Source organism: Miniopterus natalensis, chromosome 9 (genome assembly GCF_054644295.1).
Source record: "Miniopterus natalensis isolate mMinNat1 chromosome 9, mMinNat1.hap1, whole genome shotgun sequence".
NCBI classification, from domain to species: domain Eukaryota; kingdom Metazoa; phylum Chordata; class Mammalia; order Chiroptera; family Miniopteridae; genus Miniopterus; species Miniopterus natalensis.
This window is the reverse complement of record NC_142089.1, coordinates 47,887,444-47,907,011: the sequence shown is the minus strand read 5'-3', so window position 1 is coordinate 47,907,011 and position 19,568 is coordinate 47,887,444. Positions and strand designations below refer to the sequence as shown.

The following is a 19,568-nucleotide window of genomic DNA, read 5'->3' as shown; positions in this document are numbered from 1 at the left end:
AAACCTCTTTAGAACCAATGACCTTCATCACTGATGCAATTTTAGCTCACTATTGATTAGGCTCAACCTGAGAGTTCATCATTATACCAGTCTATCCTCCCACTCTCATCACGTTGTCTTCTCCCTTTCACTTTTTCCTTAACCTCACTTCTTCTCAACTGTTCTCTGTTCTCTTGGTCCTCACTGTGACCTCACTGAATTGGTCCACACCCTTTGGGTTCCACTTACCTCCCTGCTCAGCCGGACACCAGGCCCTTTCTAGTAACTTTGAATCCTTTGCTCCCTTTGAATTCTGTTGTGCCTGCCCTGAGAACCACCAGCCTACTCTCTCTGCCCAACCCATCATTTACTTTATATGCATCTATTCTGGGTTGCTGAGAATTCCTTGAGAAAGTCAGAAAACCAAGCCAACTGGGTCATAGTAGCTAATTTCATAATAGCTTTTAATGCTTCTTGGCAAATACATTTCTCTGTTGCTGATACCAAATTGGATGCCCATGGATGGATTCTAACATATTTTCCCATTGTCCTCAAATCTGCAAACAGTCTAACTCCTCTCACTCTTACACATTTTCAGTCTTCCTATTCACTAAAAAGGTGAAGAGTCTCTCTTTCCTCAACATTTTGAACACATATGTTTCTTCTATCCCTTCTTTCTCCTATTTGGAAGACTTTATATAACTCTTCAGCCTAAGGCTAACTTCTCTGCTTTGGCTCTTGTAGCATTTTCCTTCACAGCACTTTTCACAGTATATAATAACTATATATTATATTTATATTATATATATATATTTACTTAAAGTCTGTCTTCCATATTAGACTCTATGGCCCACAAGTATAGGGTATGGGTATGCTTTTCTCACCATGGTGCTCGAACACAGTGACTAAAACACAGTGGACACTTTATAATAGTGGCTGAAAAAATAATTTACTGATGAATGGACCCTCTCCTCCTGCCTACTCCAAACTCTTCACCCTCTCTTTCTTGTGCACATTAAATTTCTCTCAGTTGGCACCATCTTTTCTCTTCTGTATAATAACATGCTTGGTTCTCCCCAATGCAAATAAAAATATTTCCACCATTGTTTACATCCTCTAGTTGTCCTTATAGTCTTTCCCTTTTCCCCCTAGTAGCCTGAAACTGCCTTTTCCCATTTCCTCCTTTTCATTGACTCCTTTTACTCTTACAAGCTACCTCTTATACTCATCACTCTCCGAAATTGACTTTTTGAAGTTCAACAGTGATTGCATAATTGTCATGTTATTTAATGACCTTCTTCTAGTCTTTACCACCTTTGACTCTTCAGTAGCATTTAACAGCACTGACAGACACCCTGGAATTCTCTCTTTCCCTGGCTTCCAGGACACACAGTTTAATTACATTTCTCTTCCTTCCTTTGCCAAGGTGAAGCACACAGAGCAGAAATGGCTTTAGGTGGGGTCCTCCCAGAACCTTGCATAGTGTCACAGGCAATGTCTAGGAGCTGTGTGGCCCCACAAAAGTGACAACTCTATTCCCTTTTACATAAAAAAAAAAAACCACTGGACCAAAGGCTTGGAGTTTCAGGTTCACATCTCAGACCTTTATAAGATTAGATGGCTTTAATCAAATTACTTATCCTCTCTGAGCTTCAACCTCCTCAATTATAAAATAGGGAAGATTATAATGCCTATTAGTTGTGACGACAAAATTAGGTAATACATATAAATTGCTTGGAACCGTAGCTGGCATAGTGTAACACTCATGTGAGCATCACGATTATTATCTGTTAAGTAAGGCAGCTAGTGTTAGTGAAGCTTACCCCCTGCCCAGCTCTAGTACCCCGTGCTTCTACAAAGATCAGACACAGCATTTTTATATCGTGGTACTATTTTAACATCTTTAAGGATGGATGGGCTTCACAGTGATAGCTTGTTGAGGTATCAAGTATCTTTTGCAAATCAAACAATCCTATTTTTAGGTAATCCTCAGAGTTGTTTAAAAATCTACCAGATTGCTAACCCTTGAAATATTTCCTTCTCTCTAAATGAAAATGGGATCCAACGGTGGGTTCAGGTTTTTATGATTAAATGATTCCTTTCAGAGGAAAGCTATTATGCTATCAGATCATGCATGAGCTGACTGTGCCCTAGGAATGATCCTCAATCAACCACTGTGGGACCATGAGTCAGTCTCTTTAAACTTTCTGTGTCTGGGATGAGCTGTATTACCATGCCAAGTTTTAGCAGGCTGTTGGTAGGAACTGACTCTCTCTGACTGGAAAAAATGAAGAAAAACAGGTCTTTATCCTCAGACAACATCTCTATTAGTCTGAAATGCACTGCTGCTTCAGGTTATTTGGTGATAAGATGAAATATGACAGTGATAGGGTTAATAAAGGTTATATGAAAGAACTTTATATGGGACTGGAAACTTCTTGATGGCAGAGCCTGTGCCCTATTTATCAATGCCTGGTGTATAGTGGCACTCAATAGCTGTTAGATGAATGAATGAGTGGTGAACAATCTGGGAGCTACAGGGAGGTAGCCCTATACATGACATTGGGAATTAGGATATGTTGTTTCTGCATCATTCGTGCATTGGACTAGCTGAGTGATCTTGAGAGAGTCACTTTGTCTCTTTGGATGCTAGATTCCTTGCCTATTTTGCATTACTCATTCTAAATAATCCAGCTTCCCTTCCATAGTGCTTCTTCCTGAGGAAAGATTATTCAGCCCCACTCAAGTTCCCAAGTGACTTGCTTAGGCTAATGAAATGTGGACAGAGGTAGATATATATCAAATTTAGGCACAGGTTTTTTTTCTGTTTTCCAATAAAAGGTTTTCCATGTCTCTTTTCTCTTTGCCATGACACTGGCAATGTTTTAGATAGCAAGGACTCAATCAGCATAGTCACCAGAGTGAAGGCCAGTGAACTGTCGATAAACACGTAGCATTAGTCCAGAACAAGACTGCTAAGAGAGGGAGGAGGAAGAGGAGGAAACGGGAGAAGAAACATCTTTGCTGTTCTGCACCGCAGAGATTTTCAGGAAGGCTTATTTGTTACTACAGTATAATGTAGCTTCTTCTGACTGCTACTATCCCCAAACTGACTGTGCATCAGAATCACGTGGGATATTAAAAACTTTCTTGAATCAATCAATCTGTGAACCTCTGGGGCTGAGGCCTGGGAATTTACAGTTTTAGAAAGTTCCCCAGGGAAAATGTACAGACATCTGAATTTACTTTGAAATACGTAAGGAAAAAGAAGCTGTACTGATGGGTGGATAGGAGGACAGATATGTGATAAAACAAGTTAAAGTAAAACGTTAATGGTAGAATCTAGGTGGTGGATATACAAGTGCTCACTATAAAATTCTCTCAGCTTTGCTGAATGTTTGAAATATTTTCATAATAAAAGGATGATCTTTAAGAAAATTCCCCTGGTGAATTCTGATGATGAGCTCGATTTGAAACTTCTAGACTAGATAATCTAAGGAAAGCAATTTGTTGTGAACTCCCAGTGGTCACTGCAGGGAGTCTTTGTTGATATTTTATATTTACAATGTAATAATGCTGTGATGATGGTTCTATCATGGATGAATACTTGTCATGATGGTGAATAAAAATCTCATTGCCTTACCAATAGCAGGGCCATCCTCTCTCTTGCAGATGAAGGGAACTTTTTGTTTTCTCAGCATCAAGCTGGAGAGAAGAGGTGGGGGAGTGTGGCCTATTTTGTACCAATGGGGTAGTTCAGAGACAATCATGTTTGAGGTGTCACTGCAGACTGTTCAGATAAAGGTATCTGGCTCACAATGCTTTTGACTTGATATCTGATCTAATAAGTATCTTCTCAATGTGTGTCATTTGTAATAGTTCATTTAATCCTGACAACTATTTGAAGTCGGTGAGATTTGAAACCTATTATGCAGATGAAAAACTGTGCCCAGGGGCCCACTGTGCCTTGGTAACTGCTAAACTCCAGAGCTTCTCCTGTAAGGAAATCAGATTTGTTCAGAAATTCACTACAGTCTTCAGTCAACCAGGAGCGGGGCTTCCATCACGGCCCCATAGGGTTGCCCGATGAAATACAGGACATCAACAAGTTCAATACTGCGTGAGACATATTTACACTAACACTGTTACTGTTTATCTAAAATTCAAATTAAACTAGTTGTCCTGTATTTTTATTTGTTAAATCTAGCAACCCTATCAGGCTCTACCGCTAATTAGCCTGGAGACTTTAGGGACATGATTTCCTCTCTCTTTTGACAACCTGAACACTATGATTTTGTGAATCATTCAGCTAAAACCCACCACAGGCACAGTGAGACATGTGAAATGTCTAATTAAGATAAAACTCTGAAACTGGATTGCATGACTCTAACTCTTCCATCAACAGAAGACAAGGAAGGTTCAGGTGTTGGGTGAGAGGAAAGGGCAGGCACCGTAGTGGTGGCTCCTAAACATTTCTGCCCCATGCTGCTGGATGAGCTCCTAAAGTTCAGAGCAACCTAACCCCATCTCCATCCTAAACCCATCTCCAAACAGGAAAGAGACCAGATTTCTCAACAACTCACGAGGAAACACCGCTGCAGGTCCTGTCCTTTGTTTCGTTACCCAGCGGCTTCCAAGGCCTGTTCCAGACACTATCCACCCAACTTACAGGCTGCAGCCTTCCAAAAATTGCTTCCTATGGCTCTGCTTGTTTTGGTCTTTGAATTCTTGGATTTCATTGCTCTTTCTAAATGCTTCTCAAACTTATGAAGCCACCTTATTTACTATTTTGTAGCCCCTTCACCTATGATCTTAGGCACACATTAAAGGAATATAATTGGGAATTTATAAACAGTCTCTCCCTTCTATTTTTGCTTCTTTTATAGAAAATAGTTTTCCTCCACTGTGAAAGAAATATATATTCCTTATTGATGACATAGGTAATTCAGAAAAGTAAAAAGAAAAACATTCTCCTGACCCTAAAGGTAAATGCCAAAAAATACATTTTGTTTTGTTTCTTTGCAGCTTCTTCTCTACACATCGTTTTCTGGTTTTGTTTTCATTGGGAACCTGTCTGCTCTGATATTTCTCCTCTTTGGGCTTCTGTATTCTCATCTGAAAATAAGCTTGTTGGACCTGATAAATTCCAAGGTGATTTCCAGCTCTACCAGTCTACGTTTTTGTTTGTTTTTGTCAGAGAACTTGGAGCATACTTGTGCTTGCAATCTGTTTTTGTACTGTAGAAAGAAGTGAGGATATTTAAGACAGGTAGGGGCATATTTGGTGGATGTTCATTGGACTACATCTGGAGTTTTGTGTTCAATTTTGGGTCACACCACAGAAACTAAAAGTCTCCTATACTTGTGATGAGAATATAAAATTGGTGCCACCTTTCTGAAGGGCAATTTGGTAATACTAGTCAAAAGTCTTAAATGTTTCTACATTTATGGATTTTTCCTCAGGGGGAAGAAATAACTGTTTTGTTACATAGATATTCATTACAGTATTTTTAATGAAAGTAAAAAAAAAGGGGGGGAAATACACTACAATGGGAAAAAACTGAATACATTATAATACAGCAATGTAAAGGAATAGTATGCAGTGATTAAAATGATGTATTCAAAGAAGATGCATATAAATGAATCCATCCAGTATGATTCCATTTATATAGAGTTCAAAAATATCTATGGCATTCTTTGCAGGGGGCAGTGAATAGAATGGGGCTGAGGGGATGCTGGTTGTGTTCATACTTGATCTGCTTGTTAGGAAGGTAGGTCTGTCCACTTAGTGAAAATTTAGCAAGCTAAATACTTATAATTTGAGTGTTTCAGTTTAATTGCAAAAAATCTGTTAAAAATGACAAAAATATTCAGTTTTACAATTTTGGAAAGCTGCCCATGGTATTTTGTTAAGTGCAAAGAGTACGTTTCCAAGGTGCATGATCTCATTTTGATGAAAAATGCATATTTTTGACTGAGTCTTAGGAAGACCTTCCAAAGGACAGTAGCTGTCCAATGGAAAGAGACCCTCTCATCTGCAGGGAAGACCAAGAGACGCAGCCAGTGTCCTCCACTAGGGCTCAAGGCCAGGAGAGTCCCTTCCAAGTTCACTGACACCACAGTGGAGTATGAGAGAGGAGGGGTGGCATTACTGGGGCTTTGGTGGGTAGCCCAAGAGGCACTGCTGGGCTGCTGCCCGAAGAAGCACTTCAGAAGTAGGGTTGCAGCCCTGCCCGCTTACCAGGCTACTGTTCCTGGCTTTGAGGGTGGATTGCAGACCTCTGGGAGGTCCAGATTAATTCTACTTTCTACTGCTGCCATGGGCATTTGGTAAACTCAGTCCTACCAGGGATGACTAAAAGCTAAAACTTAAAAAAATAAAGTCAAACCCACTTTCCCTGCTGCCAGGAGAAGGATGCCTGCATTAGAATCTGCAGCAGAAACATAATTTCTATGTACTCTTTTATTCCAAAAATTAAACCTCATGACTTTTAAATGGGCACATGGCTATTTGGTATACATTTACCAGCCTCCCTTGCAGATAAAAGTGTCCTTGTGACGAAAGGGATAGAAGCAGAAATGGTGAAAACAATGTCCAGAAAGTGACCCAAAAGGGAAGAAGGATGTTCCCCTTCCCTATTTCCTCTTCCCTGTTTAATGGAGTTAGGACATAATGGCTGGAGCACCAGCAGCTATTGTAGGACATGAGGTGAGTCTGGAGAAGCCACATAGAAGAGTAATAAAACATTTCCTTATTTCTGACAATGGCTATTTATTTACCACAACTGAGCTTGGGGAACTTGGGGGACAGTAACTTCTTCTGAGCTCTCATCATGCTGCATTCCAATCCACCCATCCACCCACCCACCCACTCACTCATTCATTCTAATTATATGGAATGTCTATTACGTGCTAAGTTTCTCACTGCTTAACATTTTTCAACAATGCATGTTGCAGCGAGGGGCAGTTTCAGGGTTTGCAACAGCTCCACCAAGACCACGCTGAGGGAGAGAAACAAGACTGTATTCTACATGCTGCTCTGCCCATGCCAGCTTCCCATGCATTTACTACAAGAGTTAGTCCAAACAGGAAAATACGACATTGGACTAAAAAGGTTCCTTCCATTGTAGCCTGAGGTCATTCTGCTGGTGTGGATGGGCGAGTGTGTGGCACTAACTCAGTGATCAACTTCCTGGTAGAAGGCATTTCTCAAAGCATGGGAGAACCATGAGGAACATCTCCAGTCAGTGCTCCTGACAATATGAGAAAAAAATATCAGCTGGGTCACAGGCACCTGTCATGTTAAAGCAAAATAACCACCCAGTTACAAGAGGAAAGAGTCTTTCATTGCCTTGATCACTGATGGTTGGTTTAAACATATTTCATTTATAGGTAAAATATGCCCTGAGACTTGTTTCTGGAGCTTGGAATAAAATGAAAAGGAAACACTTTGGGAATGTTACTTTAAAAAAAAAAAAAAAAAAATATTTTAAATAGGTTTTTAGAGAGAGAGAGAAAGAGAAACATTGATGTGAGAGCAAAACATCTATCCCTACCTGGGACTGAGCCCCCAACCCTGCCAGGGGATCAAACATGCAATCTCTCAGTGCTCGGGATGACGCCCACCAACTGAGCAACACCAGCCAGGGTGGGAATACCTGCATTTTGGAAACTAAAACTGTCATTGTCTGCTGAACTACTGGCTTGTTAATTCTGCTTCATTCCTCAAGGCTAGATAAGCTCTTCTACAGTAAAACCCTTGTTCTGTTGTAAACAACTGCGGGAATGTTCACAGGAGAAAGTGCAGCCTACAGGCACGGTTCAGTCCAAGGCCCAGGAGATACTTTCTCACTTCTGCTGGCCCTGATCCCAGCCAACCACAGCTGCTCTAGGCGAAACCCCACTTAACAGGCCAGTCCCTTAGGGAGTGTTTACTTTTAACGAATGACAGCAGAAACAGATACAGGAGCTTACCCAACCTCTTCACCTCTGTTTTTGGCTCCCCTAGCTGTGGGTATCCTTTCCTCTTCCAAACGCTTCTAATCCCCTTTCTCAGGATCCTCTCTTTCTTACTGGTCATCTCCGCTCACTTAGCATGTAACAGATACGAGGATAGCTAATGCTTGTTGAATACTTACCAAGAGCACTGCCGTGCTAACTCATGTCATCCTCACATCACCCCTTAGGTACGACCATTTCTTCCACATTACAGGTGAGAAACTGAGGAACACTGGGTATAAGGATGTGGCCCAAGGTCACACAGCAAGGACACGGGGGAGCTGGGATTTGAACTCGAGTAATTCATGCTCTTAGCTAGACTCTCTTTTTAACAAGTGGGCTTGACTCTCATATTTTAAAAGTACTTCACTTCTGACCTTCTTTTTCCTTTAGAAGCTGCCCTAAGTCTTTCCTGTCCCAGTCGTTTCTTGAAAGTGTAGACTGTACAAATCCTCATGTTCCTACCCAATCACCACGGAACCCACTGACGTGACTCCTTTCTGTTCCACTGGAGCTGCTCTCTCTAAAGCCACCAATAACTCCTCAGCTGCCAACCCCAAAGGACAATTTTTGTTACATTTTATTTAACTTTTCCAGATGGAAACTCTCTCCTCCCTTGCCTTCCAGGACACCATTTGCTCTTGACATTCCACTTTCCTCTCTGTTCTCTCCTTTGCTCTGGCCCCGGGGGGCTTCTTAGACTCCGGGTCTCAGTTTTCCTCTAGCTTCACACTGAGCTCACTGGTGGCCTCTTGCACACACGTGGCTTCACCAACCAATGACCCCTGGCGAATGCCACGTCTGTGTCTACACCCAGAACTAGTATTTTGGGTACCACCAGATTTCAAAAACCTCTTGTTTAATGGACATTACCTCCTGGATGGCCCACAAGCATCTCAATCTTAAGATGTTTAAAGCTGAATTCTTTATCACTTTCTCAAAACCCGTTTCTTCTCCACATCCCTTATCTCCTTGATGGCACCTCTGCTCACCTGGCTGTCTAAACTAGCCACTGGTGAGCAATGCTAATTCCTCTCACTCCCCTGGATCTTTCTGTCTTATGCGTCCTGCTTCCAAAAATCTCTTATGCATTCTGCTTCCAGAACCCGTCCACGTGGCCTCCTGACTGGCCTCCCTCTCCCTGCGCCGGTGTCTTTCTGAAACCCAGGTCTGCTGACAAGTGATGGGGTAAAAGCCTCGAAGGTCCCCGGCGCCACAGGATGAAGCGCACGCTCCTCAGCCCGGCCCTCTGGGCCTTGCCTGTCTGCAGCCCTGCCTCTCGCTGCCTCCACCCCAAGCCTCCGCGGCTCTCTCCTGAACCCTTGTTCCCTCTCCTTGCCCTGGGCCCCCCAGCTTTCTTCCCACTAGCGCTCGGCCAAATCCTGCTCTTCCTCAGGATCAGCTGAGGGCCCCCCCACCCGCCAGGCCCGCCCAGCCTTTCTCTCCGTCACCTGGCCTCTGCCGTGCGGGCCGGGCCCGCTGACTGCTCCCGCCCCCAGGAGCGCCTTGGCGCCTTTCACCTTTGCATGCTTAGGCCTATCCCTGTGCAGTATGTAGTAGGGACTCAATAAATATGTCAAGTGACTTAATGAAAGTCACCCACAGGCCTACATATCTAAAGGAAGAATTTAGTATAGCAGTGAGAGAATAAAGCTAGGGGAGTTTAAGCAGCGTCCTTAAAGTGTATGTATTCCCTGGCTTAGGCTAGTTTCCCCTCCACCTCCATTGTTTGGGGTCAATATGCAGTCAATGAACCCCATCCAACACAGAGAGTGTCTCAGAAGCACCAAGCTTCCATCACATTCTCCAACACTTGCTCATTGTGGTCATGGCCCTCTGACGGAGTTTTCTTTTGTGTGTGTGTGTTTTTAAATATGTTTGTATTGATTTCAGAGAGAGGAAAGGAGAGGGGGAGAGAGAGAAACATCAATGATGAGGGAGAGTCATTGATCGGCTGCCTCCTGCACGCCCCCGACTGGGGATGGAGCCCACACCCAGGCATGTGCCCTGACAGGGGAATTGAACCCTGATCTACTAGTTCATGGGTTGATGCTCAACCACTGAGCCACACCAGCTGGCCCTCTGACAGAGTTTTGGTAATATTCATTTAAAAAGACACCCATGATATGTCTTCTTATAAAAGATGCAGTGTACATATTCTGAAATAATGTGTTTGATTGGGACAGAGCTCAGAAATGGTTCAGGTATTTTTACAGATTCAAATCATTTCCTGTTTTGAGGTTTACACAGAATTTCATATAATTGGGAGAAACGTGGCTGGGGCACTCAGAGGTCTGTTTTATTGATGTTCATTTGATGTCTTATTATTTTGTTTTTATTTTTAGACTTTAATAACGAGATATATAGGAACAAAGTAAGACAGAAAATCGAGGCACATATTCAAGTTATTACGGCAAACTCTTCCCTCCCCCGTCAACTCCCACAGCCTCACCTACGTTTCGGCCTCTTCACTACATATCTCCATACACTTCTGGAGCATGGGCGTTGAAGTCTGAGCAACTTGGTCTGAGTCTTAGCTCTGTCACTTACTCACTGTGTAACTCTGGGGAAGTTGCTTAACCTTTCTGAGCCTCCATTTCCTCATCTATAAAATGGGGTAGAACATGAGTACTGATGGTTGGTACAAGGATTAAATAAGATGACGACAACACAGTATCTGGAACATACTAAGTCACCAGCATATGTTAGTTTAAATGTTTTTTTGTTAGTTTAATATTGTTATGAAGCAGTTTATATAAATGTTTTTGGGTACAGGATGGAGATTTTGGCTTCATCTTCACAGTCCACTTCCTTAGGGCTATGTCTCTGTTGTCACAGTTCACTTCCTTAGGGCTATGTTTCCGATCAAGAGAACAGTTAGCAACAAGTCAGCTCATTGGCTGCTCAAACTTGGGGTGGACAGAGAACAAATATTATTTTGCCATTTTAAAAGAAACTCAGAGAGCCTAAGGGATTGAAACCACAGAGGTTGGATACAAATACAAGATTCTGGGTGTTCCCTCATCTCCAGTGCTGTGTTCTCCTAGTGTCTATAGCCAGTGTCCACTGATCACTTTTCGAGGGTCTCAAAACAAGCAAAAGAGGCTGTCAGTGAGTTAGGCCTGGAGATGTGGCCTTGACTGAGTCCACAGGCTGAGCACCTGCAACTTCACTAGGTGAGTCAGGTGGTGAGTTAATGGCGCTTCCCAAAAGATCTCTCAGCAAATGGGTAGGGAGACCATGAGTGCGAAGGTGTGAGGTTTCCATTCACCTCACCTGGTAAAACTCACTCACTCGTGTTCTGTTCTTTTTAGCAGTAATTTGCCCTCCTGGATGACTCTTAATTAGCTCAGGAACATTCCTTTCTTAGAGGAAATAATTTTAAAAAACATAAAGAAACCCCACTTCTGCCATTCCATGCACTGTTCCAAGGACTGTTTAATGCCTTGTGATTCTCACAGTTGTTTATGCATAGTAAGCCCTTGACAAAGGTTTATTAATTTGGTCTAATAAAATGAAGAGAGTTTTGTTCTAGTTCAACATGACTTAGAGACTTTTTGCAATGAGAAGGTTTATGTAATTAAGTAGGTTCATAGTCAGCACTCAATGCCTACATTTCTCCAACATCAGAAAGACATGCATGGTTTGTTAATGCATTTGAGGCCCTCTTGGGAAGTAGCCTGATATCTCTCCTCCTTTACTCTCCCATCCTGAATGGCCTGGACTTTGAAAATACAAGTGTAGGCCCAGGAGGGTGCCAGAGGGAGCTTCGGGGAACAAGAGCGGTGGCAATTATGCGTCTGTGTCTAGGGCAGGGATGGTTCCACAGACCACAGGCTTTGGAGTCAGATGGAAACTTATTTCTCTATGTAAACCCAGCCTAGCTCATGAGCTGCCTGTTTGCACTTCATAGTGGAAATTCAATCAAGTCTAGCCTGGGTTTTCTTAGTCCAGGCCAATGATATCTGATCACCTTGAAAGTCCAGTTACACCACAGACTGAATGTCCCCCTCCCCCACAATACATAAGTAAATCCTAAAACCTAAAGTGATGTGGGGCCTAAAGTGATGTAGGAGGTGGGGCTTTGACAGGTGATTGGGTCATGAGGGTGGAGCCCTCATGAATGGAATTAGTGCCCTTATAAGAGAGGACCTGGAGAGCTCCCTTGCTCTTTCTACATGTGAGGACACAGCAAACACAGCTGTCTATTAACCAGGAGGTGGGCCCTCACTTGTCATGGAATCTGTCAGTGTTCTGAACTTAGACTTTTCAGCCTGCATATTTGTGAGGAACAAATTTCTGTTCTTTATAAGGCACTCAATCTATGGTATTTTCTTATAACAGCCTGAGCAGACTTAGATAAGTTCAAAGTTCAGTGTTCATGTCAGGGCTATTCTCACACCTTAAGGGTTTTTTAATCCTTCCTCCAGTCCTGGGTTTCCCTTGTTGATTCCCAGAGGTGTACCCCTTCTATTTTCCTTTCAGTCCTGCTTGGTGTCTCCTGCTGGTCCTCCTGATGTACTCCTCTTTGCTCAGCTCTGACAAGCACCCAAATTTTCATTCAGGAATCCCTTCCACCACTGGGCGCAGAGAAACACTCAGGACTTTTCCATGCCCACAGTAACCCAGAGAAACAGGGGCTTTCGTAGATGCACCCCCTTTTTCCTGATGCCTCCTTCACATTTCTGAGGTTATTTGCTTTTGAATAAACAAGTGAAAACAAGGCACAGGGGATTCTCCTCCAAGATCTCTTAAATGCTAAATCTGGGGTTTCACATACCTGTTCAACTCCCCACACCCCAATTAATGCTAGAGTGGTGGTTCTCAAAGTGCTGTCCACTTTGAGACTGTGGGAGTTCCTTATTTCCATTATGACACTACAAGGTTATTTGCTTTTCACTGATGGTGCAGAAGCAACGTTGTAGAACTAGTGCAAATCAAGGTAGCAGCATCCAAGTCTACTAGTCATGTATTCACCACTATGAACTCACAGTAAAAAAAAAAAAGGAAAGGAGAGGAAAATGCTGCTATTTTAAGAACGCCCTGGATGAAGCAGTAAAAAGGTTAATTTAATTTTGACCCTTATGCACACCTCATCCTAATCTTTTGTGTTACAAAATGCGAAGCTCAAAAGGCCCTGCAGCACACCCAGGTATGATGGTTTTCTCGAGAAAAGGAGCTGCGTCATTGTTTGAGTGGCTTAACTAGTTGGTTTTTTAGCTGAACGTCATTTTCACCTTCTGAAAGACCGATTAACAAATAAACTACGGTTTTTCAAACTTTTCTTGAAAAGCAAGCAAGCAAGACGTCCCTTCGACGAAAACAACTGGCAGCACTTGTTGCTAATGAGAAAAATCCCAGTCTTCAAGCCCCATCCATCACTTATTTAACTCTCTAACGTCTTACTTGGAAAGTCAGGATGGTGATAAGACTCCATGGAGTGGATACAAGCATTAAGTAAGATATAAAGCACTGTATATAGTGCCTAGTGTGGTTAAGTGTTCAATACACATTGGCTTCTATTACACCTGCATCAAATTAACATAATTAAGATTTGTTTTTCATTTTTTCCCCCAAGTTGTTTTCCATTTTTAATTTAACCAAACATGTGAGTCAATTTCACCAAAAATGTTTAACCTGAGCCCCAAGAAAATACTCTCTAAAAAGTAGGTTTATTCACTGACATACTAAGTTTTGAGCAAATATTCTCACTGCCCTAGTTTTCTCCGAGGAAATAAATAGGACTAGTTGTGCACAGGATAACACATACATACTGCACGAGCACCTCTCAAAGCTTACTACTTAAAGGCAGCTTATCAGCACCAATGCCAAGGCACACAAGGCCATCTGTGTCCCCGACACATGGAAAGTTCAAGCCATTGAATGATGTCTCGATTATTATGCCATTAGTATCACACCTCATCTGTGAAGTCAGGTGATTTTCCAAACTGAAGCACTTCTACCAAGGCTTTGGAGAGGAATTAATGGGAATTCAGGTCATGTTACATTTTGGGCATACGCAGGCTATGAAAAGCAGACAAGGGAAAAAGAGGGCATAAGAGATGATCTAGAGATTAAAAAAAGAGAGAGAGAAATGTACCAGAAAAATTTGTGAAAAACTCTGGGAGTCTGTTAGTGGGATCTAATGAGGTCATTTTTACATTTGCCAAATAATTTTTCATTTTCAGTAATGACTGAGTCCCAGTCCTATACATGAACACAGTTCTGTATCTTGTGTGAATAACCAAAGGCCATAGGACCCTTTTCAATCCTTTTGATCACCAGGTCCTATCCTGTGAAATCCACTATCTGTCCTTTGGAAGGTATTTCTCTATAAACAGCCACTGAGCTGCTTTCTTCATGAGCAAAGAGGTAATAGTCACAAAACATTCGAAGGGCCAGCGAGGTCCATCCCTGCCACCTTTGGTCCACTTTCCCAGAACATTTCCCCCCACTCAGATGACAGTCAGTGTAATTACCTACCTCCACCTACAACTATTTTGCAAATGAGCAAGAAATAGCACCAGCTTAGGGCAAGGGGTGGGGGAGGCAGGGGATTAAGGAGAGAGTTGATGTTGCTTGTCCTCAGTGACAAGGTGGCAGCTACACTGAGTAAGAAGCACCTGATAAGGCTCATAATTAACCTGAAAACCATCCTGCCACAAACCACTACAGCGGCAAGCTCCCTGTCAGTTCCATTCCAAGAATTCCAATTGCTATTTCGGTTGTTATGGAAAATGACCACACTGCTTCTGAAACAATTCATTATTCCAACAAATATCTGTTGTTCTAGTCATTACGGGGTATCTAAATGAGTGATGCAGACACAGGGATGGAGGAGCTCAGAGGTGGAAGGCTGATGATTAGAGAAGACTTCACAGGGAGTCAGAACTTAACTGACCTTGAGGCATGACTAGCTAGGGGAGAAGACATTTCAAGTGAAAAGATTGGCAAAATTGAGAAATGTTCAAGAGATAATAATGATGCAGGTGGAGTTGGCGCGGAAGACGGGGTGCAGAGGGAAATAGGAAAGACACACCGAGGCCAGTAGGGAGAGAACTCTGAAGGCCCATTTAAGGAGTTTAGACCTTTCTGTGGACAAAAAGGAATGAATGGATACTTTGAAACAGGGGGAGAGTGCACCAGGAATATTAATTTTATGTTAGGACTAACAGAGGGGATGTCAATGTAGCCTCTGCTAATACTAAAGCTCCACTGTGGTTCTGGTTGAGGCCAAGACAATAATTTAAAAAATAAAAAACCCAACCATCTTCTGATATAGATAAAACCACACTTGTTTCACTGAAATCAACTGACTCTTGTTTATTAAGAATCATCAAAGCTGCTGTGGGTGTATCTGTGACATCCCAAGTATTTTTCACAAGCTCAAGTTGACCTGCAGTAATAATGCAGCCCCAAAATATCATTCTGCCATCTGCCGAGGAAGTGCTTGGAACTAAAACCTTAATTTTCAAGCAGTAAACACCCTGAAAGAACAACAATTATTTTTCCTCGTATCACAGCGGTTTTGTACCTTCTACTGCCCACACAATAAGCTGAAATAGTTGTTTACTAGAATAGTGACTGACCAATAAGTTGACATACAGGAGAGTTTGGTTGGATATAAGAAAAGCCTGTTGCTCAGAGCAGCAGTTCTGAGTGTGATCTGTGGACCTTGGGGGTCTCAAGCTTTGTCTGATGCCAAAGATTTTAAATTGTGCTCTTTGATCTTCTGAAGGGCACAGGACTTAGGAACACGTGAGGGGAAATCTTTTGTTATCCTAGACCCATAGAAGTGATGTTTGAAAATATGTTTCAAAATTCAACTGTGAGTGCTAAACAATGGGTAAATCTGAAATAATATTAATGTTAGAGACAGTAACCACAACCACAAAATATCCTGTATTATTTTTAGAAGCTTTTTGGGGAACATATTGTTAAAAATGCAGATTTCTATGTGATAATAAAGGCTCATTCTTTGGATTCCTGAACAAGTTTAAAGAGCCTCTCCTCTTCTTAATTTGACCTCTGAGATAAAAGCTAAACAAAATGTGGAAAGGAAAATTTTCTTTGAAATGATGATGATGAATTTCTCTTTACTAAGGATGATGAGTTTCTCTTTAGTAAGAAATAGAAATAATGTACTTTTACTTCCTGAAAAGAATGCAAAATAAGTGTGGCAAGAGTCCATCCAGATCCCAAGCTTAAAGTCAACCAGAGGCAAGTAAATCAGAAATAGAACTCAGGTTGGGCTCTAGAATTGTCACTACTTAACACATGTTCTTTTGGCTGGAATTCTTACTCCCCGCCCCCCCCCCCCCCCAATTAATCCCTTCAGTCACTCGGTCTCTTCCTTCAGTTCTCTGCTCAAATGCCACTTCCACAGTGAAGCCTTCCCTGATCACTCTGTATAAAGTAAAAACCCAATTCTACCCCAAACACTCCAGGCAGGTTGTTCTGCTCCCTGTATCCTTCCTAAGTTTGTGATAATAATTCGATTAGTTCTTCTTTTTCATCTAAGATGGAAGCTCTGAGATCCCTGTTCATTGCCCAGCATGGGTCTAACACTCAGTAAGTAATTGGTGGATGACTGAATGTGGGAGACAGTCGAGGGTAGCAGCCCCCCAACTGAGTGGTGAAGTGGGGAGGGCCCCTGGAGAACCCTATGTCGTCTGTGCTGAAAAGATACCCATCCAAAGGCAATATAACACTGTGCAGACCAAAGCAGCAATCCGAAAGCCTCTGGGTGTTACTTAACCGAAAAAGGGGCAAGACTTCAAAACAGGGTGAGAAATGAATGGCCTTTCCCCTACCAAGTTGTTACTATTAGCAACTACATTAGAAAATTTGAGGGCTGTTACTCACCAATCATGAAAATAATTTTACACTTCTTCAAATCTTCCATGATACCTTTAAAGTAAGAATAATTTAAGTTATCAGGGAGAAGTACTGTATTGAAACCCTAGTTTTACTCAGGTTATGTAAAACACAAAACCTTGCAGTTTTATTTGGAAAGAAGCTTGATGTTGAGTAAATGTGTTAATAAGCCATAATTAAAGGACACCGGTGACCCCTGCAGCCTTATTCCAAGATCCAGGTAACATATTTTCATTTAAACCCAAATTATCGCCTTTAGGTAGTAAAACTGATAAGCCATTAAATAGCATTATTCACAAAGATAATTAAAAAAAAATTATTTAAAAAATATCTTAAGTATCTCTCAGTTGTGAGTTATTTCACATTTTTAAACACTTGCTAATCTCTCTTTGATAAAGGGGTTAAGATACAAGTAGAGAGTCTGGAACACAATAATTTACAAATAGTTCCTATTTACAGGAAATAATGCTATTTTCCAGTGATATAAAATTTCCTTTTAAAATAAATGTATGTAAATAATAACAGAGTCAATTTAGTAAAAAATATTAAGTAACTAATATATAGTATAATAAGTAGTATAGAGATAAAGCAAAAATCAGAAAGGGGGCAAGTGAGGACTGAATTTGGGGAACCACTGCTTTGAGGCAAAGATATGATTAAAAATGTTGGCAAAGTGTGAAGCCCTCTAAAGTTTGTGGAGCCCTAAATGATGCTCAGTTGTCATCTGCCATAGTAGGTAGCCATGAGGGATGGGTAGACAAGAGCTACATTTTTTATCTACACAAATGACTTCTTCTCCTTGCACCTCAGTTTCTCCATCTGTAAAAGAAATGTTGGACCCAGTGATCTCTAATTTGGTTCAAATACCTATGATTCTGTGGTTCCTGTAAATAAATTGGCCATATGAGGAAATGGCCCCCTTTGTCCGTTGGCCATAGTTATGATGCTACTATTGCTGTATGTTTAAGATATCTTCCTAAAGTAAACTAAAATTCTAAGAAGCCTTGGGTGAGAGTGAAGTCACTTGAAGAGATGATCACAACCGAAAACTTGAATTGGTAATGGCTCTGTGAACTCCGGGTCTCTGGGCTCAGAAAATGCCAATGGTTACTGCTTGAGTCTGGAAGCAGGGGTGCCTCAAACTAAAAATATGTTTAGAGTGAGGATCTGAGGACAGAGGAGACAGTAGTCCTACCCAAGACTGTTTCAGAGAGGGGAGGAGACAAATAATTCACTCTTGCTTTAAGGCTCTAGAGCTTTATTTATGAAGATTAGGCTTTACATGTGACCAAGAGTTCAACTTGCTATCATAGCAGGAGAGTTAGCAGGCCCTTACTCAACCGTGCCAGGGCAGAGTCAGCCTTCTGCCCTGGAGGTAGAGTTTTTGGGCAGATCAAGAGCACAGGTGTAGGCTAGTTCAGGATGCTGTGAAGTTCAGACTGGGATTCAGTAGAAGCCACTTTACTGTTCCAACCTAAAGGCCATCCTGGGCAAATGAGGATAGTGAAAGCTTAAAACACAGGCCTTAGGAGAGTGAAAGTCACCATATTCAAGTCCTTCTTTGACTGGCTAATTTCTGAGCAGCTTTAGTCTGACACCCATGGGGATGGTGGTGAGGGTGGCAGGCTGGTTCCACAAACAAGAACTTTCAGAAAGGTTTCTTTGATGTGCTTAGGCAAAGGACAGGCAAAAGTTCTAAACCAGTGGGGTGGATGGGTGTGGAGTGTTGTGGACTATGGCACCAAGAGTTAACATTCAAAGTCATGTTTTCAGAGCACCATGCTGGACAAACAAAACACTGAAACTGAATGCTTTTCTCAGCTAGACAGATGTGACTACAGACAGAGTAGTTGAAGCTAATTTTGAGTATTTTATTATTTTTGTTAACCCTTAATCTAAGGGAGATACTTTGCAAACTGCAAGAAATTGAACAGACCATAATATGTTGCAATGTAGGATATTGTGATTTGTTTCACTTTTTCACTTCACGAAAAGTTTGCATGCAATTTCAAAGTAAAGGCACTAAAATTCAAAGGTATTTGGTATTTTTTGTTGGAATTCCGGGCCCCTGGGGTGTGGAGGTTCTTGGAGCAGCCCTCTCAGTGTGGAGAGCCCTGGAGAGTGGGACAGGATGGAGTCAGCCTTGAGCTCCTAGTCTAGGTGGAGGTCTGGGCTCTTTTCCTGGTTCAGGAAGTAATTGCTTTTGCTCATCCTATGGACGTGAGTTGACTAAAATGACAGGTAGAATATGATTACCTGGAGAGGGAGTAGAAAGTTTTTATTTCCCATCTGGTGACAAAATTACAATTTTTACACTTTAACCTATATGACTGATTTATATGTCGTATCTTATGTAGATGATTGGTACTTTTGAAAGTTAGGTCATTATTCTCAGTCATAAAATTTACTTTTAGTGAAATTTGGGTGGTTTATTTATATACACAATTCTACCTTTTTGCAGGAATCCACTATGCGCTGAGTGAAAGGCCTAATGAGAGAGCGGGGAGGAATGGACATAAAGAATTGGGTTGGGGATAGAAGGAGAACAAGACAGGGGAGGAAGAGCTGGAAGCAGAGGGAAAAAGTAAATTTGGGGTCCTTCGAATCATTTGTTTTTTACACTGAAGGATGATTTATTGTTCTTTTTAATCAGAGACATGCTCCAGTCTCTTCACAGAGTAGCCCATGGAGACTGGAAAAGTCCTATGTTATCTG

General features: G+C 41.8%; 1 protein-coding gene across 1 annotated transcript in view; it reads right to left on the bottom strand.

Moving 5' to 3' along the window:
• Positions 1 to 19,568, bottom strand: part of AK5 (adenylate kinase 5) — a 165,046-nt gene that overhangs the window by 26,150 nt on the left and 119,328 nt on the right. The window contains exon 10 of the mRNA XM_016216814.2: positions 16,842 to 16,886. Coding sequence (XP_016072300.2) covers positions 16,842 to 16,886 — 45 coding nt within the window. The remainder of the gene's footprint in view (positions 1 to 16,841; positions 16,887 to 19,568) is intronic.